The sequence below is a fragment of the Pelmatolapia mariae genome, linkage group LG1 (assembly GCF_036321145.2).
Source record: "Pelmatolapia mariae isolate MD_Pm_ZW linkage group LG1, Pm_UMD_F_2, whole genome shotgun sequence".
Lineage (NCBI taxonomy): Eukaryota > Metazoa > Chordata > Actinopteri > Cichliformes > Cichlidae > Pelmatolapia > Pelmatolapia mariae.
Window position 1 is genome coordinate 3,137,728 of NC_086227.1, and position 25,798 is coordinate 3,163,525.

The 25,798-nt window shown below is 40.6% G+C and overlaps 1 protein-coding gene across 2 annotated transcripts in view; it reads left to right on the forward strand.

Annotated features, from left to right (window-relative positions):
- Window positions 1-25,798, forward strand: part of LOC134624915 (SH3 and multiple ankyrin repeat domains protein 2-like) — a 299,782-nt gene that overhangs the window by 213,741 nt on the left and 60,243 nt on the right. For both annotated transcript variants that reach the window (XM_063470103.1, XM_063470113.1), the window contains exons 15-16: window positions 9,426-9,508; window positions 14,464-14,588. In XM_063470103.1, coding sequence (XP_063326173.1) covers window positions 9,426-9,508; window positions 14,464-14,588 — 208 coding nt within the window. The remainder of the gene's footprint in view (window positions 1-9,425; window positions 9,509-14,463; window positions 14,589-25,798) is intronic.

A 25,798-nucleotide genomic window follows, 5' to 3' on the forward strand; every position in this document is an offset into this window, starting at 1 on the left:
AATCTCTTTATATTAATGTAGCATCCAAATTCTGTGTTGTCAATTTAAGAAATACAAGTTATGCCAACTTAATTTATTTATACTAACTTATTAGGTTCCAGTGAAGCTATGTAGCCGAATGGAGTCCAGCAGTGGTATGAAACAGGACAGCACCAGAAGTCTAGACAGTGGTAGTAGCAAAGGTGAAGCTGGTGGAGACTTGGAAGAAGATGTATAATTCACCAGGATGAGGTGGAGGGGTGTAGGAGGAAAGTGGCACAAATAAGAGTCTGAAAACAGAATGACAGAAGAGCACTGACATTGAAAGTACACAGGACATCAGCTGACTGGCTCATAGAAGACAGAAAATGATTGGGCCAAAGCAGTGATGACAGAATTAAAGTTGGCAGTACGGGAAAATAATGAATAGTATGATATGATGAGTATAATGAATAGAATACACAGGAAACCAGCCACACCTTACTAATACGCACTGAACTTATGCATAAGCTTCAATGTAAGGCATAGCTATGACCATCTACTAATTGGAAAGTTGGTGGTTAGATCCCTGGCTGCTCAAGTCTGCATGTCAAAGTATCTTTGGGCAAAATACTGAACCCCCAGTTACTCCTTATGCGCTCGTTGGAGTTTAAATGTGTGTGTGAATGTTGACAGAAAGCACTTAAAATGTAAAAAAGTGTGTGTGAATGGCTGAATGAGACATGATCTATAATGTGCCTTGAGTCTTGCATAGAAAAGCACAATAGAAGAGCCAGTCCATTTACCATTTGGCAAATTATGCATAAATATAGTTGAAAAGTTGCCCAGACTTTTTTGTAGACAGTGCACTTGTCCACCATGTCTGTATAGGTTTCAGAGGTTGTAGTTTCTGTCATACTCACAGTTACAGGCTTAATTAATTTATTATGTGACACTGTCCTTTAAAAAAGTTCGGGTTAGACTATGAGGACATATTTACATTGTGTTTTGAAAGACAGAGATTTTAGTTTTGGTCATATCCGTGTGCCACAACTAAAAAACATGCTTGTTGAATTAATATTTGAACAATAATCACTACGGGATTCTCACTCAATGTGGTCTATTATAGTTAAACCTATACACTGTACCTGATACCACAAGCACTGCAGCATAAATGAATTATGAATTTTAATTCACTGTTTGCCATTACAGAAGTAACACCTCAGTATAAGAAAGTAAACTTACTAATAAACAAATTTCATTATTTGCATTTACAGTGTATGGACAAATCTTCAGTAAGCTCTGGATAGAAAACTTCATTTTGTTCTTCAGAGAAAAGCAAAGCCATAGTAGCAAAAATGGAATCAGCATGCAAGCGTGTCCTTTCAGCTAAATGAAAAGTTCTGTGTAATGGTACCTGACATCGAATCCCAAGGTTTTTACCATCTTGTCTCCTTTACTCGTCTCTCCTGTCACATCTACTTCAAGACAAGGTTTGTTAGGAATGAAGAAAGATGTACACTTCCATGTTTGTGTTTGTGTGTGAGAGACAGCCAGACAGAGAAAGAGGGCTTGATATGCTTTGCAGGAACTTTGAACATCAATTTTTTAAACAGTCAATCCTACGGGTGAGCTGAATGTCCTCGCAGAGATGTGGCTCATCCATCGAAGCAGAACATATGCAGTGATATAAATTGCTACGTGGAAACGACCAACAATATGTATCAAAGATAAAACTATGTCAGTCTGTCCAGGAGGAAAAGCTACAGGAGATGCAGATTCACTGAGGAGTAAAGACAATCAAATTTTTCTGAATTGAACACAAAATAAAATCAATGCATTAATAAGAGATGAATAGTCTGTCATATAATGTGGATGTTATGCTTTAAAGTAGATAGAACTTAAACGCGAACAAAGAAAAACTATTCATTTCAGTTCTGTTTTATTTCTATAGTGCCAATTCACAATTTTAAGATATTTTATATTTTAAAGATGCTTCAGTGTTTTTTATTTATTCATAAATCTAAAGCACATAATGAGAGCAAATATCACTGATGCTTCTTGTTTTGGTTTTATTATTATTATTATTATCCATCCATCCATTCGCTTCCGCTTATCCTTTTCAGGGTCGCGGGGGGTGCTGGAGCCTATCCCAGCTGTCATAGGGCGAGAGGCGGGGTACACCCTGGACAGGTCGCCAGTCTGTCGCAGGGCTAACACACAGAGACAGACAACCATTCGCGCTCACATTCACTCCCGCATTCACACCTATGGGCAATTTGGATTAACCAATTAACCTATCCCCACTTATTATTATTATTATTATTTATCAGTTATTTTATAAAAAGCAAAGAGTTTCAAATAATTCTAGTGACTGTAACCACTAGACACTAGTTTTAAATTGCTACATAAAGACATGTTGGAATGTCTGTGCTGATAAAGCTGTGAAGGACACAATGACATTTCTCTCATTGCTCTGCTGGATTTCCTCTGGCACGATTTAGTGAACATGCCGATGGATTTTTTCCCCCAATATGGGTCAAGGTGAATCATGTCTACACCGCAGTGATGAAGACCAGTTGGCCATGGCAAAGACTGAAGGCTCATGTGACATTTAAGTCCAATGGAAACCTTAAATTAAACTTTAACCTGAATATCGATGGAGCTTTGACAGCTTTTGTGCTCACTAATGGAACAAACTGTGTCATAACTAATATTTTTCTCAACCTCGACGATTGGCGTGTTGCACTTTTTCCCTTTTGTTGGAAGATTGACTTTTCTAAGGCACTCAGTCCTTCTGGGCTTGTTAAAAATTCATATTTGTTTTTTAACTGGCAGAGGGGGCTGATAAATTCCGTATGAGGCAGGAAGAGTTTTCTTGGTCTGTGTGTTTGTGGACAGAAAGAAGGTGCCACACTGCTCAAACTAAACTAAGCTGAAGGTAGCACTAAAGCATGACTGGCAGCCTGGATAGTATAATGCAGGTATTCTATAAAACCCTAGTAAAAAGAAAACATATCAAATGTTAAATCTGAGTCTTTTCTTAAATTTGAATCCATCCATATGTTTTCAATAAGTTACGATCTGAAAGCTTTAAAAACTGGGGGAACAGCTCGCAGCTAATTAGATTATTTGGCAACAGCTCAGTAACATGTTTGGATATAAAAAGAATCCCATCCCAGAAATGATTCACCACTATGTGTAAAATGGTTCAGCAATTAAAGGTTCAGTCACACTAGAATAAAAACAATATGGCAAATTCGTACAAGAAATACAGAGACATATGACTATCAAATTTTTACACATATTATGGCAATTTTTCCATTACAGAAATAATTATTTCATGTCCAAAATATCTAAGGCAGCACATCAAAATGTTAAAAAGTAAATCTAGCAATACACCTAAAACAGGATTTGTAATTTGTAAAACATAAAATGTGGAGGTGAAGAGTGGTCATGGGCATGCAGGGACATTTCAGGTTGTGTCATTGTGTCATCATACCGATCTGTACATCATCAAAGAAGGAGTCCCCTACACCAAAGAAAGACACAGCGACACTGGCTTTGCAATTACTTATTATCAGCAGGTTAGACATGCGACCCTACCGTCTCCGTAGAGCTAGCAGTCTGAACAACAATGACAGCTGGTTGTAAGCTAACATTTTGCCAGCTAATGTCAAACTTTCCCTCTTACAGTATGTAAGTAAGGTATGATTCTAACATCAAATGAGTTTTTTTCACTAAGCATCAGAGTCAAACAAAGTTGCATCCACTTCCAAGATATTGGCTAACAGTGGCTAACGCTAGCTAACAGCAGCAAAACAGCAGTTTCACCAACAGAAAAGTTTAGCATATTCTCAGAAACTCGCTGTGATTGGTCACCAAACCACCTAAATCACCAAACCATATCGGATTGCTTTACAAGCATTACAATGATGTTTTTATTGCTGTATTTCACCATTTTTGATGCCATAATCCACAGGTACTCTCTTCTTCTACTCCATTACTCTTCAAATCTGAAATGTAGACAGGAAATCGCTCCTTGCTGATAAAGACTGCAATGGAATTGGAGTAAAAAGAAAGCTAGATGTCAGATGCATCAACTCTTGGCTGTCTAAAATAGAACGCTGATGATGCTGGTGCCCAAAGAGTCAATTTCACAGTCATATGTCACAGATGATAATGCACAAAGTAATGAAATGATGACTAGGAGTACACGCCCACATATTCTAACCACCATGAGCTTACATCATTTTCTCCAGCAGCCATCAGTCATGTAAGGAAACAACTTGATTGCTGTGCTCTTTAGCCAGAACTCCAAACCCCAATAAAAAGTTTCATGTAGACAGCAGAAGAGCGATATCATACCATAGCATATAGAGCCTCTCATGCTGACTATAAATACATCATTGCCTCCCACAGTCCAGACCAAGGCAGCGTTCTCACTGGGGTAAGCCAGCACTTTATCCCATACATCCTGGGGAGCGTGTCGCACACCTGTTATCTCCCACTCTGTTTTGATAAAACAGCCTCAGCCTGATGTCCCCCTCTCATTAACTATCGAATAGGACACTTCCTGTCAGGCCCTTTCCCGTACCCTGCTGTGCTGACCTATTGAAATGTAAGATTTAGGTGATCAAGGTGTGATTACCAGTGACCGCCTACTTTAGGCTGGAGGGTGTCTGGAGGGTGTCTGCGAGTGAGTGAGCAAGTGTAAGGGAATGCTGGGAGATAACCTTCAGTATGTCAGCAGTGCCGGCCTCCTTCCTATCCAGACAGATTGCGTTGCTAAGGGAACTGTTGCTAGGATGGCACTAGCTCCTCTCTCTCCTTCTTTGTTCTCCCTTCTCTCTCCCTCTCTCTTTTCCTTCTCTCTCTCATCCCACATGTCTATTCACTGTAATCCTTGTGCCTAATATAAGCTGAATGATGCACTTTCAACAAACACCTCAGGCTGGAGAAGCAAACTTGGCCTTTTACTTGGACCTCTCCCCAGCCAGTTTCATGGTCAGTTCTGCTTGGCAGCTCAGATGATGCTGATCAGTCTCACCACAGCAGGCTCGGCCACGATCACTGCAGGGAATGAGAGGCTGAATGTTGCATGCATATAGAAAAAGAACAAAATAGTTGTAGTTAATATATGCAGAGCTGAGGAGAAGATGTCTGATTAGACCGTTTACTTAAAGGGGTGCGTCTGTATTTGGAGCAATCCTGCTGTTTTTGTGGCGATGCTGCATTGCCTTATAGAGGATTTCTTAAACACAAGTGCAGTGTAACAGTTTAGGTTAGGACTAGCAATCATAGCTGACGCTGATGCTAAACATCGCAGATATAGATATATGCATATCAAACACCATTTGCAGTATGACTGCACTACACATTTAGCATTGTCATTAATTGGCAAAAAGAACAGAGGATTTCAGTAGAATATCAACCTACTAGTACATCATTTGACCACAGCATTAAAACTACATGCCTAATATTGTCTGGGTACCTCTTGGACCATCAAAACCTCTCCGAGTTATTGGTTCAGAACGTTTGATGGTTTCCTCTGCACTATGACTTCACAGCAAGAAATATCTGGGTTTGAACCCACTGGTCAGCTTCGGCCTTTCTGTGTGGACTTTGCATGTTCTACCTTTTCTGGCTTGGGTTTTCTCCCACAGTCCAAAGACATGTACATGTTAAATTAATTTGTGATTGTTAATTATGCTGTGGATGTGAGAATTTGTGGTTGTCAGTCTCTTTGTAGCCCTGTGGTGAGCTGGTGACGTGTCCAGGGCGTATCTGCAAACAAACTGGACTTTGAAGGTCAAGTGTGCAAAGATTTCTCAGCACAACACGGATAATATCAAGCTGATCAACATAATTCACTTCATCTCTCAGTAGTTTCAATGATGTGGCTGATGATTGTAGCCTTATGCTACAGTCATTTTAAGAAAGGACTATTATTAATCCATGTGTTTATGAAATCAGCCATTTAAGCAAAGTCTGGACTTAACTACAGATTTGCAAGGCTAGATCAACAAAGGAGCCAGAAACAAAAAGGAAGAGAAGGTCCGATATTAAGATAACCTTTCTGAAAAAGTTGCTTTTTTCACTCAGAGGAGTTGTTGCATGTTAAAAAAATATTTATATACAATCAATTTTTTTAACATCCAAAAAGGGGGAGGATCCCCCACTTTATGGGTGAACACGCTTTTAAAATTGTAGTCTCATGCACCTCCGTGTTCAGATTACCACAACCATGGCCTCACTGAGGAGTACTCTAAAGGACAAAGCACATAGCTTATAATACTTCATGCTTGTTTCTTTTAACTTCTATTTCAAGCTATTCAGCTGACAAGTAGGGGAGACTCAGAGCAATTGCAACTTTTTTTCTTTCTTTTTTTTTACAGTGTACATGTACACTCACTGGCCATTTTGTTAGGTACACCTGTTTTGGTCCTTGTTAATGCAAATATATATGTCAGCCAATCACATGGCAGGAACCCGGTTCATTTATGCATGTAGACATGGTCAAGATGAACTGCTAAAGTACAAACTGACCATCAGAATTGGGAACAAAGGTGGCTGAAGTGACTGTGGCATGATTGTGCATGCCAGATGAACTGGTCTGAGTATTTCAGAACCTGCTGCTCATCTACTTGGATCCCACACAAACATCTCAAAGTTGTCTAAAAAAGAAGAGCAGTAGTTCTCTTAGTGAGTATGGCGTGTTGATGTTAGAGGTTAGAAAAAGATAATGAGACAAAAGTAACTCAAATAACCACAAGGGAGCATCAATTAAATGCCACAGCCTACCCGAGTATCGATGCTGACCATGTCCATCCCGTCATGACCACAGTGCACCGATCTTCTGATGGCTGCTTCCAACAGGAGATTGTCACAAAGCTCATATCATTTCAAACTGGTTTCTTGAACCAGTTTGAAATTCTTGACAATGAGAGATTTCTGTCATGTATGTGGAGCCAAATCTGCAGCAACTGGGAGGGTCGGTGGATTGATTCCCCGGCTATTCTAGTCTGCATGTCGAGGCAAAATACTAAGTCCTGAGTTACCCCAGGTGCATCCATCAGAGTGTGAGTGTGTTGTCAGTGTTGGACACACTGTACCTTGTGTGTAACTGAGGGAACGAGGCTTAAGGCAACAATTGTTGTGATTTGGTGCTTTTTAACTAAAATTGAATTGAACTGAATTTAAAAAATTGTTCAGTTAGGGTAGGAAAGCACTATAATAATACTTGTTTTGCAAATTCTATACTAAATTGTAGTCAGCGAACATAACTGCAGTTTCTTCAGATTTGTGTTATTCTGCAGTGAATGTGAACTTTTCCTTTTTATCATAGGAGAGTATATGAAACTAATTTGATCCAATAATACAACAAAAATCAAAACACATCATTGCACTGACATGAGAAAAGGGTAAGATAACAGGATATAGGGGAATCTTCTTATATTAAATTTTATATGTTTTGTTCATCATTAGCAATCCAGATAATAAGTTTTTGTTTTGAACAAAAAGTGTTGAATAAATGCTATTTTATGATCTGTTTTCTTGGTTGATTCCGTATGGGGATAGTTCAGGCAATCAACAATAACTGGCCCGCAGACCATTTTAATACACCCCTTGAAAAAAGAAAGAAAAAATAAACAAAGAGCTTTTTATTCATAACTGTCAGTGGAAATAACTATACTGACAAATGAGTACGTAGTGCCGTTTAGCCTAATATTCCACTTATGTGCACCAACAGATCCTTTCCCTTATGAATTACACCTGGGTCTTTAGTGACCAGTAAACAACACCAGTCATTATACCCCAGACTCTGATGATTTTGCAAAGATATTGCATTAAGAAATACATTAATTCTTAATGTATTTATTAATGCACTAGCTTAAACAGGCTTAATATTATCCCAGACCTTTCTTCACTCACTTGATGTACAGTGCTGTGAAAAAGTATTTATGCCTTCCTGAGTTTCTACTTTTTGCATACACATTAAACAAATTTTAATATTAGACAAAGATGACCTGAGTATCTGCAAAATGTAGTTTCTGAATGATGATTTCAGTTTTACTAACCACACTCAGGTCTGATTACTGCCAGACCTGTCGATTGAAGAAATCACTTTAATAAAAGATCTCAAAAAGCAACACATCGTGCAGAGATTTAAAGAAACAATGCAGATGGAAATGGTTACAAAGTCATTTCTAAAGCTTTAAGACCAACAAACCACAGGGAGGGCATCTATGGAGAAAACCTGGAACAGGAGTGGCCAAAGTTACTACCAAAGTGCATTCAGGAGGTCAAGAAAAAGCCCAAAACATCATCGAAAGAACTTCACGTCTCACTTGTTTCAATGAAGTCAGTGAAAGATAAGAAAGACACTGAGCAAAAATGGCATTCATGGTTTATAACCATGGCCAGAAAGAACACAAAGGCACAAATAAAACATCTTAATGATTTTTAAGTAGTCCCAGTACATCTCGGAGCAAATCCTTTTCCCCAGGACTGTACCACTAACTCAGACTGACTTCATACAAAGATCAGGATCTGAGCAGCTCTTAGACAAATGCCTTTCAAACAAACATTCAACTTTATTCATTCAGTCATCAGTGTTTGTTGCTGCTCTGATTATAAAAACTGTTTCCGGTGTCCCCTTAAGTTGCTGTTGTTTTTTTTTAAATTAAGATGGGATTCTAATAAAGTGCTGTATAAAACTGATCCGATCCTCGACCTCCGCTGGGTTATCAATCAGTGAGTCCGCCGTCACCGCCTCACTGCTGCTGCCCTCCTCCCTCCCCACCAACCTGTCGGGTGCAGCGCGCAGCACACCTAGACATCGCTCCGTCCACAGCGTGGCTCCCTCCCTCCCTCTCTGTCTCTCTCTCTCGCTCGCTTTCTCTCCCTCCACCTCCCAACCCGGGCAGCTCCAGCCTTCCTTCCCGCCTCATGATGAGCCGTTAGAGGCTATCACCACCAGCCTGATGTCGCGTCTCCTCGGCGGCGCAGCACTCCCGCACGCCGGGTCAGAGCCTCCTCCTTCTCCTCCTCCTCCTCCTGCGCAACGGGAGCAGCAGCGGAGGTAACCGCGCCATCGACCAGGAGAAGCGGACAGGGAGCGACTGCGGCGGGGAGAGGGCAGGGAGGCGCTTCTCGTGCGTCGTCTACCCCCGGTTTGTGTTTCTGCTGTTTTTTTCTCGGAGATGATGTCGCCGGGCTCCCGGGGCCGCTGTCATACCGTTTGATAGAGACAGAGGCCGACAAGAGGAGGAGGAGGAGGGGGGGGAGGAGGAGGAGGCAGCGGTGGTGGTGGTGGTGGGGTGGGGTCAGGGTTGCCCTGCCCTGCCCTGGCCGGACTAGCGCTCCACCAGCAGTATGAACCTCCACTCGGGCAGGGCGTCCGTGGCCATGCTGCGGATGATGGGTTGTGCTAACGGGCGCTCTGCTCGGCATCTCCTCCACAGTGACTGCGTGGTGGACGAGAAGACGGTGGTGCTGCAGAAAAAGGAGAATGAGGGATTTGGCTTCGTCCTGCGTGGGGCAAAAGGTAGGAGCATTTATCGACTTAGCTACTTTTTGTGATTGTTATTTAGATCTGTTCTCCCTTTCTCCCCAAACCGTCATCCTTCCTTATAAACAAGCGTCATCAACACTGACATGCCTCATGAAACTATTCACCAATATAAGTCAATTTGCATTTAAATTTCAAGTTTAAGCCTTCTCACTCAGAGGCTGTGTGTCTGTGTGACACTACAAAAACATGCAGATAAGTTCCACTAGAAATATACTTACAGAAACTTTAATGCACATAAGGAGTGATTGCACTCCAGCAATCATTTGATTGCACATAAGTCTGCCTACATTTTAATGTCTTTTCATGCATGCTGCAGAGGTCTATGAACATCTGTAACAACATCTGTAACAACATCAGACTGAAGGCCTTTTTTATTCTTTTTTTGGTTAAATAAGTCTGCGTGTAGCCGTCTTTGTTGTGTCCGCCATCCTTCACCTCTTTCCACCACACCAGGAGTTGTTGTGATAAGAGTGGCCTACCCATGCAGTTTGCCGTTTCACCAGGCCGTAAGATTGGCACTAAAAATAGCCAGTTTGAGCTGCTGCATCGGTTTCTATGACGATTCTCGCCATGTCATAATCCACGTTTGCATTCTACAACTGTGCGCCGCTGTTCCATTGGTCTACACCATGGTTACTGTCGAGAGGTAAATTTAGTATGTTCATGTTTTTTTTAAGGCACGTACAGAGAGAGGGGGAGAAAAAGGAGAGGGACTGACATGAAGGGAAAGGAAAGAAGGATTTGGCTTGAAAAACAAGAGGAATGTTCTAGTCATCCTAACACACACTGCTATCACCCCGGGGGAACTGACCCAGCCGAGCTTATCCTGCACTGCACGGGGTGAACAGACATACACAAACTCACAAACATGCGCTGATGCTCGAGCTGTCACATAAGCTCACATCCTCTTTTGTGCTCTGCAGTTCAGCCTCTCTCTTCTTTCTCCCTTGCTCTCGCTGTCTCTCGTCCTCCTCTGTCACTGTGACACACATAGACAGACACCTAAAGAAACACAGTCATCACAATCATGCAAATCCCCTCATAAGTGCTGTGCCGGGTGAGTTATAGGAAACGTCACTTGTCACCGCTGCTTTCTCTCAGTCCAGTATTTTCTAACCTCCCTTCCCGCCACAGAAGGAGGTTGTGCCGCGGCTGTGTGTGATGACAGTGATAGTAGAGTACAGGATAGATGGTAAACTTTTCCTAAAACGAGGGATGCATTTTTTGCCACTTTATTCCTGAGAAACAAAGAATTTTACGAATTTGCTTTATTATTAAAATTAATGAACAAGTCTTGCTCACACAGAGACTTGACATGGGGAGTACGGCCAGAGTATATTAATAATAGTATATGTTGTGCTTTATGTTGCTTTCTTATCATAAGGCTGAGAGAATGACACAAAAGCTTTAGCACTGAATAATCTCCTTATTCATACTTTGTTCAGCCACTACTAACCATCTAGCTTCCTGACTCCTGCTTCCCTACCGTCAGACTGACCGAGTCGCTATTGTGCTGGTCCTTGATGTCATTCACCTGCCTTTCAAGAACGTTTCTCGCCCCCCTCCACTGCTATGGACTGCAGCCGGTGATAATAATCGAGGTCACAGCAGACCTCCAGGGCAGAGCGAGAACTGCTCCTGAGCTGTGCAGTGAAATGGAGAGTCATTTTAAGCAGAACTGTTGCAGCCGGTAAAAGTGGTTCACATGCTACTATGCTGAGCTCAAGCAGGCTGCAAAGCAGGACAAATACCTACATGCAAGGCAGTTTTTCCTTCCCACTGTCGCCAGGTGCTAGCTCATGGCGGGGTCATCTGATTGTTATTGTAGGGTCTTTACCTCACAGTGTAAGGTGGGGGCAACTGTTGTTATGATTTGTCACTGTATAAATAAACCTGAACTGAGTTAATTCTCTGAGTAAAACTGTTTTAAAGTCCATCAAACTGTCAGTTTTGCTGCTTCATGGTCTTAAAAGAATTTAAAATCCTTAGCTGACATATGCAAACCTGTTTGTAATGAATATGTAAAAAGCTAAGAATCTGGGTCCAGCTCATGGTAGCCAGGAAGTAACTTTAGGCACACGTGAACGTTGGGTGAAGCTAAAATCCCCCTTTTAATTCTGCCATGGGAACATTCATGCTTTAATCATACCAATTATTGCTAACCCTCTAGTCAAACCATGACAGTATTAACAGGGCAAATTAAACACTCTGATAGACTGTGTGGTTGTTCATTTGCTGCTGTGAGATGCAGAGGGTGTGTATTTTGTAGCTTGCAGAACCGAATGTAACAAATATTTATCTGGTTCATGATCAGTGTTAACCAGCTACACAAAAAACACTGTTTAAATGTTTTGCAGGTTTTTATACTACGCTATAGTGCTGGGCGATATGACGATATATATCGTGTTGACGATAGAAAAGTGTCTATCGTGCCATTTGTCTTCTATCGTTTCTATCGTTTCTAACCCGAATTTTATAAATTATTAGATGAAATATATCATTAACCCTTTACAACCGGTCGGAGCAGGCACACTCCGTTTTCCCTAACTATTTTTAAATCCCTGTAGAACTGGAACCACGTAAGCAGTGTTGGGGAGTAACGGAATACATGTACCGCCGTTACGTATTTAGAATACAAAATATGAGTAACTGTATTCCGTTACAGTTACCGTTTAAAAAGGTGGTATTTAGAATACAGTTACTTTGTTGAAATAAATGGATTACACGGCGGTACTTTCCTGTTTCATATTGTCGCGGGTCAGGACTGTTTGGGTTTGTTTGACAGCTACACTCTGTTGTTCCAGGCGGCAGCGTTACGGTTGCCATGGTTACAGGGTGACGCTCTCTCTCTGTGTGTTTCCTGGGTGAGAGAGCGCCTTTTTGTTGTTGTTGTTGTGCTAAGCTAAAAGGCAGAATGCTACAGGCATGGCCCTAAAGAATGTAGCCTCATGGGCAGTGTAGTCCGTGCTGCAGGGAGAATGGACTGCCATACACGTTATGTGTCTGTGAGCGAGGGAGGGAGAGAAAGGAAAAGTCCGAGCTGTCACGGAGCAAAAACGGCAGCTGGAAGCATGTAAATATAATAATAACCACTGCAGCCAAGAAGAGTGCCTGACGAGCCCAGTTGTAAGTAAGCTATTAAGACTCGACTGTACATTGTGTTCCTGTTTTCCTCCGGAAACAATAAGTTCCGTTGGAGCAGCCTTTCAACGCCTCTCTCTGTCTCTGGCAAGCAAAGTTGACCCAGACAACAAAGTAAAGCTATTTTTCGGCTACCAGCCCGACACGGAACCCACCGTATTAGCCAGAGGTCCCTTTACTACGGTTCGGAGCCGCGGACCTTCAGTAACAGTAATAAATCACAGCAATAGTACATTCACGTAGTTGTAAACAGCATGATAATATATTAAGTAATCCAAAGTATTCAGAATACGTTACTCTCATTGAGTAACGTAACGGAATACGTTACAGAATACATTTTGGGGCATGTATTCAGTATTCTGTAATGGAATACATTTTAAAAGTAACCTTCCCAACACTGCACGTAAGGTAGCGCAATAATGTTTTTTTTGCATGTGAAACCGTAGGAGTTGTACTTACATCTTATTCCATTAGCTTGCCCTAGGTCACAGTTTTCTTCCACATATAGCTTTGCAAAAATTGCATAAAAAGCACTTCCAGCAACAAAAACATAATATTCCAGACTTGCAGCAACAAAAACATAATATTCCAGAAACAGGCTTTGCCGATGGGATCAGCTGTTCATAGCTTCCTAGGTTGGAATATAAGTCAGCGCAACTATCGCATGTCCGCCATTACCTGTCCGAAACCGGAAGTGACGTCATTTTCGCGGAAAATGTTTTTTAAGCTTCAAAGCCTATGTTGGTGTTTTTAAAAGTCATGTTTGACTTTATGCTTTTCTGTATCATTTCTGGGATGCTTAGAAGTCAAATTACACTGTTGTAAATAGTTTATTTTGATGCACATGCTGTGTTTTTGCAAATTTGCATTTATTTATTTTCATTTTTCCTGTAGTATATAAAAATTTGTGTATCTCAAACATAAAACTATGAACACACTCAAAATAAATTTCTCGTGGTTGGAAACTATTTTGTGCAACTTTTTTGTATTTACAGTTTTGAGGGATAAGCCTCTTAAATTTCTCTAACTAGAAATATATGTAAAAAAAAAAAAGATTTTCAATTTTTTTGTAGTTTATTGCACTTTTTTGCAATTTATGTAGTTAATATGGACTTAATGCATACATATTATTAAAATTTGGGCTATAACGGTTGTATTGATGTATAGCAACTTGAAATGCTCCCACAAATGGCACTACAGCATGTAAAATGTAAAGATAAGCTCTGGCGGACTTGGTTCTATGGTAGGTCTTAAAGGGTTAAATAGCCTGTGGCAAATATATTAGTGTTGTCTTCTCACTATACATGCTCTTAACTTTATGCAAGAGAAAATAAAGTATAAAAAAATGATATTTTTCGCAAAGAAACTCTGTCTTGTGGTTTTGCAACATGGTGCTGCTTTACGTGCACCCGGATTTGCGACATGCTTTACGGTAACTCAAAACAAAGACTGCACCCTCTCCACTCGCTGTTTACAGACTGCATACTTTCCAGATGACCACAGGTCAGGTGGTATATCGTGATATATATCGTTATCGTGATATAAAATAATTCATATCGTGATAAATATTTTTTCCATATCGCCCAGCACTACTACGCTAGGGTTAATCTGCCCGTGCACAGAGAATTAACTGACATTTTAAAGTTTGTACAGGTTTTACGTCTTAGATTCATTGTGTCATTGTGTTAAATTATACCTGTTTGTTTAGATCTTGTCCCTTTTTAAAACTGCTTTCTTGCATTGTGTCTTATTTTATGGGACCACACTCTTCTCTCTTTGATGTCCAGCGGATACGCCCATTGAGGAGTTTACTCCCACACCTGCCTTTCCAGCCCTGCAGTACCTGGAGTCTGTGGATGAGGGAGGAGTGGCATGGCAAGCAGGACTTAGGACGGGGGACTTCCTCATCGAAGTAAGAGCTGCTGCAATTATTAAATCATTTTTCTGTTCCTGCGTATGCAAGTCGGTGACCGAGCGTTGGTCAGACACATTACGAGAGCTGAAGTTTCTGGACGAGTTTCATAAAAGTGGAGTTTTGCTTAGTAACACTGGTTGAAAATATTGGTTTTGTTGTGTGGTTTTTGGTGGATTTTATCTCAGTGCTCCTGGTTACTTGTCATGTTGGCAGTGGAAGATGCTACCCTTCTCGTAGAAGGGTTTGCGTACACTCAGAGCTCGCTGTGTTTATGACTGAATAAGCAAAGTGTGTACAGCATGTGCTGCATTCATCTTTTTGTCCCCTCATTTGACTGGGCTTATTCAGCAAACTCTTCTGAATGAAAATTTGGCTTGATCGTGCAGACTTTTTCAATAAGACCTCATTCTGTTTGAAAGTGTTTGGGAGCCACTTTACTGTGAAATCATCAGTTTGCATGCAATTAGACCGACAGCTGACTCCTGCCACTTTTGATTGGGATGGTGACTTGTGGATGGAGTGAAACATTTTGTCGTCTGGTGAGTGTGGACATTGTCATGGGATTAACAGAGCACTGAGTGAGTCTTAAGGCCTGTCCTTCCTGTTTAGTGCCACTGAGCCACGCCTGAATAGTTGACACGGGACTGATGCTAGCATGTGAATCCATAGCATGTTTGGTTTGTGCAATCCTTAATGAAATATAAAATATACAGACAACATTAACTGCATGTATCAGTGTAGAAGTGAGACCAGCACTGTTGCTTGAAGCAGCCAGCACAGACATTTATGTATTGGGTCTTTTTTTGTTGGGATTTGTTTGGAAACAATATTTCGAATTGTTACACTGTTTAAGTTTTTTCTCCCTTGTCTGTGGTGCAAGTCAGCAGCTGTACTTGGGGTTGTAACAGATGCAGAGGGACACTGAGAGTATATTTGGCCTGATAAAGAGCCTGGTGCATGATGTATAACATGAAACAGTATCTGTTTGTCCTCCATAAGGTGTGATATTACTGCGAGTTGTCAGAGCATTTTTCACCAACATTAAAAACACCAGGTCAGCTTTGATTAGGTCTATAGTGACCCTATCGAGTTGATATTTACACATGTTGCTGACTGGATTGCCTGTCCCAGAATTGTATAAAGCACTCAAATATGATATGGAAATACATTTCATTTGATTTGACTTCCAGTACAGGGTTAGGCTTTTTCTTCCACTACCCTCAACACACCAGACATTTATGCCCCTGTAAGAAATATTCCTCTGTCTTTGGTTGAAAAGTGAAATGTGTTGGTTTTAGGGCATAACAGAGAGATGAATTCAACCCAGTTTCAACCATTCACCAGAATCCCACTGAGCAATTTTCCATGTAACAAAAAACAAACAAACAAACAAAAAAATCAGCTTCAAATATGAAAATCCAGCAGATCCCGTTATTGTTTTAAAAATGCTACATGCTACAATTTGTTGTTGCTGTTCAAGCTGTTCAAGCTGTTTCCTATTCTAGCTGAAAGGATTGGGACCTGGTGTGGTCTTTTTTTGCTTTAAGCTTCAATGTGTTGTGTGTTTAGTGATGTACGTCTGAATACTTTAGTTGTAACGAGTTGTTATTTGAATTACCGGCGCCTTCCTTTTAGCTCAAAGAAGTCAGGCTGTTCTCCTCTGCCATCTCTGTACACTCTGTAAACCATAAAGATGGTTATGTGGGAAAATACCAGTAACTCAGCAGTTTCTGAAATATTCAGACCAGCCCATCTGGCTCCAGTAACCTTGACATGTTCAAAGTCACTTAAATCTCATTTCTTCCCCGTTTTGGTGCTCAGTTTGAACTTCAGCAGGTTGACTTGACCATGTCTAGATCCATAAACACATACATTGCTCCCATGTGATTGGTCCATTTCATATTTGGGTAATGAGCAGATGAACAGGTGTGGCTACTGAAGCAGTCGGTAAATGTATTTTAGCAAAACAATTATTTGATCCCTGCTGTATTTGTAGGTTTGCTCGCTAGCAGAGAAATTAAAACCGGCTTCATTTTAATGGCGAGTGGCAGAAATTAAAAAAAAAACAACCCAAAAAACGTGAAGGTTATAACATGATTTGCATGTCACTGAGTAAAATATTTGGTCTCAAGCAAAACATGACTTAGTACTTGGTGGAGAAAACCTTGTTGGTAAGCACAGATTCAAGAAGTTTCTTGTAGTTAGTTACCAAGTTTGCACACATCAGGACAGATTTTGGCCTCGTTGGCCAAATTGTCTATTGGCCTCTGTCTTAGCAGAAAAACAGGCCCAAAACATGATGTTTCCACCTCCACACTTCACTGTGGGGACGGTGCTCTTTTATGCCAAAGAAATCGATTTTGGTTTCATTTGACCAGCTGACCTCAGGTCATTAACAAGCTGCTCCCATTTAGATTTGGTCTGATCCACCACCGTGCTCATGATCATTCGCACTCCATAAGGCAAGATCTTGCAGACCGATGAAGATGCTCAGTCTATGTTTTTCCATTTCTATATAATCACACTAACAGTTTTGACCTTTCAAGACCCTATAATAATACAACATAGAAAACCCCAACAATCACATGACCCCCTTTGACTTTGGTGACAGTGGGAAGGAAAAACTTTTAAATCTTTTAAAAGGAATCCAACTCCAGCAGAACCAGGCTCAGGGAATTCAATTTTGGGTTTAATATGGACCCAATGAAGAGAAGCCAGTTTAGGAGAAATATGCTCTCTCTCTCAGTACTTTAATTAAAGCTTTCAGGGAGTTTTTATGACGTCCTGATAATAACGAATTACCACAATGGAGCCTAGAAGTAATAAATGCATGAACTAGTTTTTCAGCATCACTCAGTGACAGGATGCTTCTCATTTAAGAGATACTGCTCAAGTGAAAGAAAGCAGTCCTACATATTTGTTTAATATGTGCATTGAAGACATATCCTGGTCAGAAAGGACTCCAAGATTCCTCACAGTGTTACAGAAGGTCAAGGTCAAGCCTGAAAATTAGAGGTCATCGAGATCTTTATGTCTTTAAGACATTCCTGCCTAATTGGGGTGTGTTATCTAGCTTAGAGAAAGTTGGGTATCATCAGCAGTAAAAATGTATACTATGCCCTCTGATGATACTGCCTAAGGGAAGCATGTATAATGTAAACAGAATTGGTCCTAGCACTGAACCCTGTGGAACTCCATAATTAACCTCAGTGTGTGAAGAGGACTCTCCATTTACATGAACAAATTGGAGTCTATTAGATAGATAAGATGTAATCCACTGCAGTGCAGTACCTGTAATACCTACAGCGTGCTCTAATCGCTCTAATAGGATATTATGGTCAACAGTATCGAACGCTGCACTGAGGTCTAGCAGGACAAGCACAGAGATGAGTCCACTGTCAGAGGCCATAAGAAGATCATTTGTAACCTTCACTAAAGCTGTTTCTGTGCTGTGATGAGCTCTGAAACCTGACTGAAACTCTTCAAATAAGCCATTCCTCTGCAGATGATCTGTTAGCTGTTTGACAACTACTCTTTCAAGGATGTTTGATATGAAAGGAAGGTTGGAGATTGGCCTATAATTAGCTAAGACTGCTGGGTCAAGTAATGGCTTTTTAAGTACAGTTTTAACTACTTCCTTCTCACTAAGCTTTTTGCTGATGGTCTTGTAGCCTATTCCAGCCTGATGCAGGTCTGCACTCTTATCTCTGACGTCCTTTGACAGCTCTTTGGTGTTGCCCAAGGTGGTTGAGAGATTGGAAAGGAAGAAATTGCAACTGTGGATAGCTGTGCTTTATATGCATAACAAGTGGAGAACAGGAGTCTCTGTAATTGATAAACTGATTTGTTTCTTTGTGAGAAAACTTAATCTATTTCCACCACTCTAATGCGCTGTCAGAAAATCATGGCATGCAGTAATTTGTGCTGTTAGTGCTAATAACTGTAAAGTTGTAAAATTAAATTGGTGAACATTGTGCTGAGACATGCTAGCATGTCGTAATGCATGTTGCACATCTGTGTTGTGTATTAACAGCTGAGAGGAGCTCTGTTGTTACAGTTCACAACAGTAAAGACAGATGAGGATGAAGAAAAGAGAGCAGAGATGCCTCCAACTGACTTCTGACCAGCAACAGTAACTGCGTCTGCTGTTTGGAAGTTTTTCACTTTAAAAAAATAAGACTGATTTTGCTTCATTTCCGCTTGTGCAGCTTTAATGTTCTGGCTCAGGAATATCGAGCACACATAGCTACAGGGAACCAAGTGAGCCAAAGGTAAATGTTACTCGAGGCTGACAGGTGTTTTTACCTGTAGGAGAAATAATTTGAAGAAGAATTTGAAGAATGCATCACACTGGACATTGTCTTAAAACCAGATTTGACAGCTCTGCTTCTCTGGAAACATCAATACTGATGAAAGACATGTATTGACTGCAAATATTGTGTTTTTATTAATACAACTAAAGATTAGGTCAGTTATTGTTTTGGATGTGTGCAGTTATATTTTATATACATATAAATATCAGCAGTCCAAAATTCTAAAAAATATATTTGTAACAAGGTTTGTTGTTGTGGCTGTAATTTGTGCTGATTGATAACTTCGACCCCGCTGTTTGATTTGCTGCCTAGTAACAGATGTTAAACTGTTGCTAAGTGAATTCAATGAAAGTGGTAAAATGTCATCGATTGGTTGATTTGTTTTGTACCTGACAGATTTAGTTGAAACACTTTCAGAGAAATCTAAGATCAGGAGACTCCGTCTCACTTTACTCATCATGGTTTCTGTGTAATCTGCACAAATGACACTGTGTTGTGTAAGCAGCTGCACTATCTGATCTCTTGGGGTTATCATCCACTAGTAAGGATTTGTGTTTATCAAAATGACTTGGAATAATCTTTAGTGCTGCTGGGTGTTTCACTAATGTGAGCAAGGCTCCTCACCGAAATGCTTCAGAGTCATTATGGATTTCTGACATACTAGTGCAAATCTCATACTCTGAATACTACTGTAGGAATCTCAGCTTGTACGTATCACAAATCACATCAGAGTGGCACATCTTCTATTTTGAGCGAGCTTTTTTTATTCCGTTCTTTTACGACTCCATAACGGCCGTGTGTCTGTAAGCAGCACTGCACTGGGGATTGCTTTATTCTGCCTTTCTGCTAAATGGAGCATCAAATGAGGAGCGCAGACTCTCTGTGTCTGAAGCTCAATGTGACTTCAGCTCAATCTCCACTTATCTGTTATTAATTTTATCTCCAAATGTTCTTGCGACCTCTTTAATCATCTCATCAGTCTGTTTCAGAAGGTCCAAAGTCAAAGCTGCATCAGTGTCTTTACAAAATGCGTCAGCGGGCTTGAAAATGTTTGACACGTTCACAGCTGTACAGCCTCTAGCTAGTTAGCCAACCACAGCTCATATTCTATAATGAGCTTGTGCAGAATATTACTGCACTGATTCCAGTCACTGTTTTACTGTTTTGCTGTTTTAGTGTAGCACTGCCATCTCCAACCCACAGCCCTTAAATCATGTTTATTTGCACAACGAAGCACAAGACTGTCTTATTCCCAGAAACATATTTCACAAAATTCATGCTGGTTCATGTTTGCTACTGTGTTGCATCTTTTTAAGAACACTGTGTTTGGGAGTTCAGAGGAAAGTTGATGATGTTCTGACAGATAGATATTATCCCAGTCTTTCTTGATTGCTCAGCACTTTGAAGTCTGCCATTTTCATATGTTTTGTTTCATAATGACAATTTAGTACAGAGGCATGCTCTTAATATGCGAAGAATGTTGTGTGGTGCTGAAATATACTTTATAAATAAAGCCATTTTCCAAAAAGGGGTGGTGCTGTTGTTAAAATGGAAATAAACTGGGATATGTGTGATTGAAAGCTAACGGGCAAATGGGCTGTCTTGTAGCAGTCATGACATAGTGGTGATGCAGTTACCATGGTAGCCTGTTGGCTGTTGTATCTAATCCCATTACAGTCCCAACAGATGACCAGCAATATTGAGCTGCTAAACAGATTTCCAGTGAAGGGATGTCTCTGGCATGTTTGCCTGACAGGTGAACTCTCCATGCTCACATTTCTGCTACATTTGAGGGAGGAAAGTCATGAAGCGTTGGGGCTGTGAAACCACTTTTCTGTCTTTAAACACATTTTTAGTGGAATTCTCTCGAGGATGCTGCATGTTGATTTTGAATTCATGGGTTGAATGACAGTAGCAGTGACTCAGAGGCATGCAAAGATGGAAAAACAGAAGAATGTGTTAAAGTAGCAACAACAGGCTTTTGTATGTGGACACTGTGGGCTGATGCCTTTTTTATTATCCTGCAATTTATTTTCCAAATACCTGGCCATTGCTTTCAATGCTAAATTCAATTCTTGTTTACGCAAGAATGCACAACTGTGCTGTTTCTGTCTACCCCACATTAGCAGAATACATATCCTCTTGTAGGCATGATTTAAGGCTTGGCTGAGCATCAATCTTTTATTGCCGTTAGCAGCCTGGCATGATGATGCTTGCGTGCATTTTGTGCACTTGTACACAAACACTCAAGTCATCTGTCTAAATGTGTTTAAGTGGGTGCTTGTCGTAGTCCCCATCAATAACTGCGATGCTTCAGCTGTCTGCACTTCATGTCAGTGCAGCTAGTTGACTTTGTCTGAGTGAGAGAGAGAAAATGAGGGAAACCTTCATTCAAAGCAAAGGAAGGTGAGGGATGTTTGCTGCAATTAAGGGCAGATTTACTAATAGTTTGCACCAGTGCAGAACCCTGTTCTACTGTTACAAAGAATAAAGCAAGCAGGGATTTGTTTTGGGAATAGTATTCCTGCTTTTTGCAGATGACTTGGTTCTGTTGACTTCAAGAAAACATAGTCTTCAACAGCAAGCTGATGTTTGAAGTTTTCCAGTTATACGACAAGTTGCGAGGATGAGAGCCTGAAGCCATGGTTGCTGGAAAATGGTAGATTGCTCTTTCTGGTTTTGGGAGAGTCATTGCCACAAGTGAAGGAGTTAGGTACCGGACCAGTAACAAAAAACAAGCATGCAGACATCTGTATGGACTCTCCCATTTGCTCCCTGTCCGGTAATGTGGATGGAAATGGAAAAGCCCTTAGAAATAGAATGACAAGCCCAGTCATCCAGAGGGAGTTGGGAGCTGGGAGGAGACTCCCTCTGTAGGAAAGGAGCCAGGCAAAAGGCATGTGATCAGGGCGCCTCCTGCTGAAGATTTTCTGGGAATGCTCAGCTGGGAGGAGACCCCACGTCAGGCCAGAAACTTGCTCAAGAGATTACATATCTCTTGTGGCCAGAGTAGTACCTCAGGATTCTCCATGAGGAGGATCAGGTGACCCTGTATCCTCCCTTAGTTATGCTGCAATAGGCATAGGCTGCTGGGGGGTTCCCATGAGTATTTCTTCTTCACGTGTTAATAGACCTAGAATTTTCTGTAACATCTCTTTCCCAAACCAAAGGTTTGAGGGCTAATGTTTTGAAACAGTGGATATATCCTGTGAGTGTCCATTTTAAAAATCTTTGCTTCAGCCTTCAGAGCTAACTATATAGGGGTGAACATAGGCTACATAAACTAAAAACAGGAAATTGGGGGAAGCTCTTTTTTTATAGAGCAGCAAACAATTTTTCCATGATAGCTGATCATCTGAATCTGTGAGTTGCCATTTCCTCTTCAGCTTAAGAGTTATCTGCTTTAAGGTGCGCGTTTGAGAGTTATACCAGGGAGACAAGTACTTCTGAATTGAGGCTTTCTTTTTCACAGTAGGTACAGTATCCAGATTTAAGAAGTCAAATTATTAACAAGATAAATATGGCAAATAGAACAAGTAATGAGGGATAATTATGTTAGAATGGCCAGGATGCTCTTGGGCGTTACAGCTGAACTATCCTTGAAAGTAAGTTTCTCCCAGATTTACAGAGCACTGCCCCATGAATGTTAACAATATCAACAAAAATGCTCCTGGTCATGAACCTGACCTAATACCTTCAGACCAGGCTTAAATGTGATGGACAAAGCCTGCTGCTTAGTCTCTGGGTCTTGTCATCATTTCTGATGCTTCATGTGACTTTTGGGTCAGTTTGAATACGTTGACATTTCCTGTCCACAACCTTAAGGTGCATGATGAAACTGATGGTTGGCAAGTAGACAAAGCAGGATCTCGAGGGAGCATTCCAAACCTAATGGAAGTTTTTGGAGCCATACGTGTGCTACAGTGGACGTTTACTGTGAAATATGTACCAGCCAAAGTTTTGTTATCACAAAACTTTAGCTTGTACATTGAAGTTTAGCCATGAGATGCATCTGTCTTCTTAAACTGAAACTATCAAAAACTGACAGTTTGTTGGATTTAAATAGGATTTAAATTCTAAGTGCATTTCCTAATTACCTAATGCTGAGTTGATGATCTGTGGAAGCACATTTAAAAAAAGAGGGAAAGTGTATGATTAAAGAATTTAACTTGTTTTTCTAGTCTTTCATACAGTTTAGGACTTTGTAATAATGATGATGATATCTCCTAATGATTATCATCGTATTTTATGGAAACATTCAGTTTCAAGTGTCTTCTCTTCTGGTCAGAAAATCTCCATCACAAGGTTCTTTTTTTAAAATAAAAATCCATAACACAGCTTGAGAGTTTTTTTACTCCATTTGCTTTGGTTATAGAAAAGAGTGCTCACTTCAAGCCACCCAGTGTGGGGAAGTGGTGAAGGAAGTGACCCAGCTCTCTTGTTTCAAACCATTCTGTCTGCAGCATATGTAGAAAAGTACACTCTCTGTTGAACAGATGGTTGTGCAGAGTCAAGCATATATATCAGAATTTTTTCTATCTAAAAATTTGTATTATTATTGGCCACAGTGTGGCTCTAGTATACTTGTATTAGTTTGCTATTACATGATACAGCGAGCTTTAAATGGCAGTTTTTGATGTTGGCAATTCATTCGTGGACAGTAACTTATCAAAGAAAAGTATTTTTTGGAGACATGTAATAAATTATTGGGAATTTTCACGTATTTATGAAATAGACACATTAAATACTTTCTTACATAATTTGTGTAAAGTTCTCTCCACCCTGTAGATTTCTGCCTTCTGTTTGTTCCTCTGTGTCAGTAATTGTGTTTATACAGTGGAGGTAAATTAAGTAAAGTATTTATAAGCTTATATAAGACACAACTCTAAGCCAAGGGAAGGTCTGTATGACCAGCGTAACATGCAAATGCATGTGACTTCCTGTACCTCCAGGTGTGTGTGTGTTTGTGTGTGTGTGCGTGTGCATGTGTCCTGTCAGAGCCCTGCCTCTGCATCTCAGAGGACTGCAGCACAGCACACAACTGTCAGTTGTTCAGTGAACTAGCACAGGCAGTCCTCACCATTTCTTCCTCTTAAAAAAAGGAGGGCTTCTTCATTGCCGTGCAGCAGGCATTCTTACTGAGTTTATTTTGAATAGAAATCTCATAACCCAGCTACCCTTGCAGAGGCTTTGGTTTCTGGAAAATCAAAGCTTGATTGTTTATGTTTCCGGGGATAACATTAAAGTACGTGAAGTATAACCTGATTCACAGCAGCAGAGATTCGAGTGTTGGTCCCTGTTAGAGAAAACAATATTAAGAATGTTTGTGCATTGATATTTTACAAGGTCTACGCTTACAAGTGGAATGGTCAAAAATATACAGAATTATAGAATTTTGCATTTCCTTATAAATCAAAGTGGTAAATCAAGCAGGACCTGACGTTCAGCTGAACTGCAGTCTTGATAGATCAGCTGATCTCGGTGCCATCTTGATACTTTTCACTCATCCAACCGGACAGTTGCACATTCAGTCTGCTATTTCAGCTGCTTAAGCCTGGCCACAGTTACTGCACTTCTGCAAGCCACTTTACCACGTATAGTCAGCCCACCTCCACCCTTTATGTTGTATCTAACTTAATAGTGTATCTATTGTCTGGTGTTTTGCTGCTGCTTGCCTCACAATAGAGGCACCCTAAAAAATATAGTTTATTGCCTTCACCCATCCATTCTCTTCTGGTTATCCTTATCAGGGTCACGGTGGGGTTAAGTGGGGGGGCTGGAGCCTATTCCAGCTACCATAGGGTGAGAGGCGGGGTGCACCCTGGACAGGTCACCAGTCAGACGTAGGGCTAATGCAGAGAGACAGAAAACCATTCACACCTATGGGCATTGTAGAATCAACAATTAACCTAAATAACTGCATGTCGTTGGACTGTGTGAGAAAGCCAGAGTACCCAGAGAGAACCCACAAACATGGGGAGAACACGCAGACTCCACGCAGAAATACCCCGACCAGGTGGAGTGGAGTCAGACTCAGGACCTTCCTCCTGTGCTGATGCAGATAAAAATAATCTTCCTTTGACTTTAGTTGTCCTGTTGGAAATGCAGATTAATAAAGAAGTAAAAAGAGATTCCTGGTTTTCCATTAAAAACTGAACACATGCTGTACTACTGACAGGATTACACTTGTGTCAGAAAGTTTAGGCAGTGCCATAAAGGGCTTCATTTTTTAAATTATATGTCATGTAATTCTACCATATAGTGAAGAAAAATCACAATGATTTCATAAGTTTCAAAAGCCTTTATGAACAAATAATAAAATGTTTAGCTTTTGTTATTAGCCTACCAAGGTTTTTGAATTGAATGAAATATTTGTGAAGGAGACTATTAAATTGTGATGTACTTAGCCACTCAGTGGTATCCAGGTGTATCTTAAGGCATTGATAGTACCTTAGGAGGTAGAGCAGAGCATCCTTTAATCGAAAGGTGCAGATGACCAAGTCTGCATGCTAAAATATCCTTTGGCAAGTTACTTTACTGTAGTTACTCTCTGATGTGTTGATCAGAGTGTGAATGTTAGATAGAAAATACTTCTACTTGTATAACATGCTTTCAGTACTTTTGAGTGGAAAAGTGCTGTATAAGAAGAACCAGTCCATTTACCATTCACATTGTGTTCAGCTGAAGGGTGCGTCCAGGTGTTAGATCAGATGTGGAATTGGAGGACACGCCTGATATGTGATGAGCTTTTTGCATGTCATTCATAGCACACTCCTCTTCAATGGATATGATGTTAAATTGCTTTGGTGCATCCACCAGGTCACCACTGACCTGGCTAGTCTTGGGTACACATCTACTCAGTTATATGGAATTCTCAGCCATACGGCATACTCA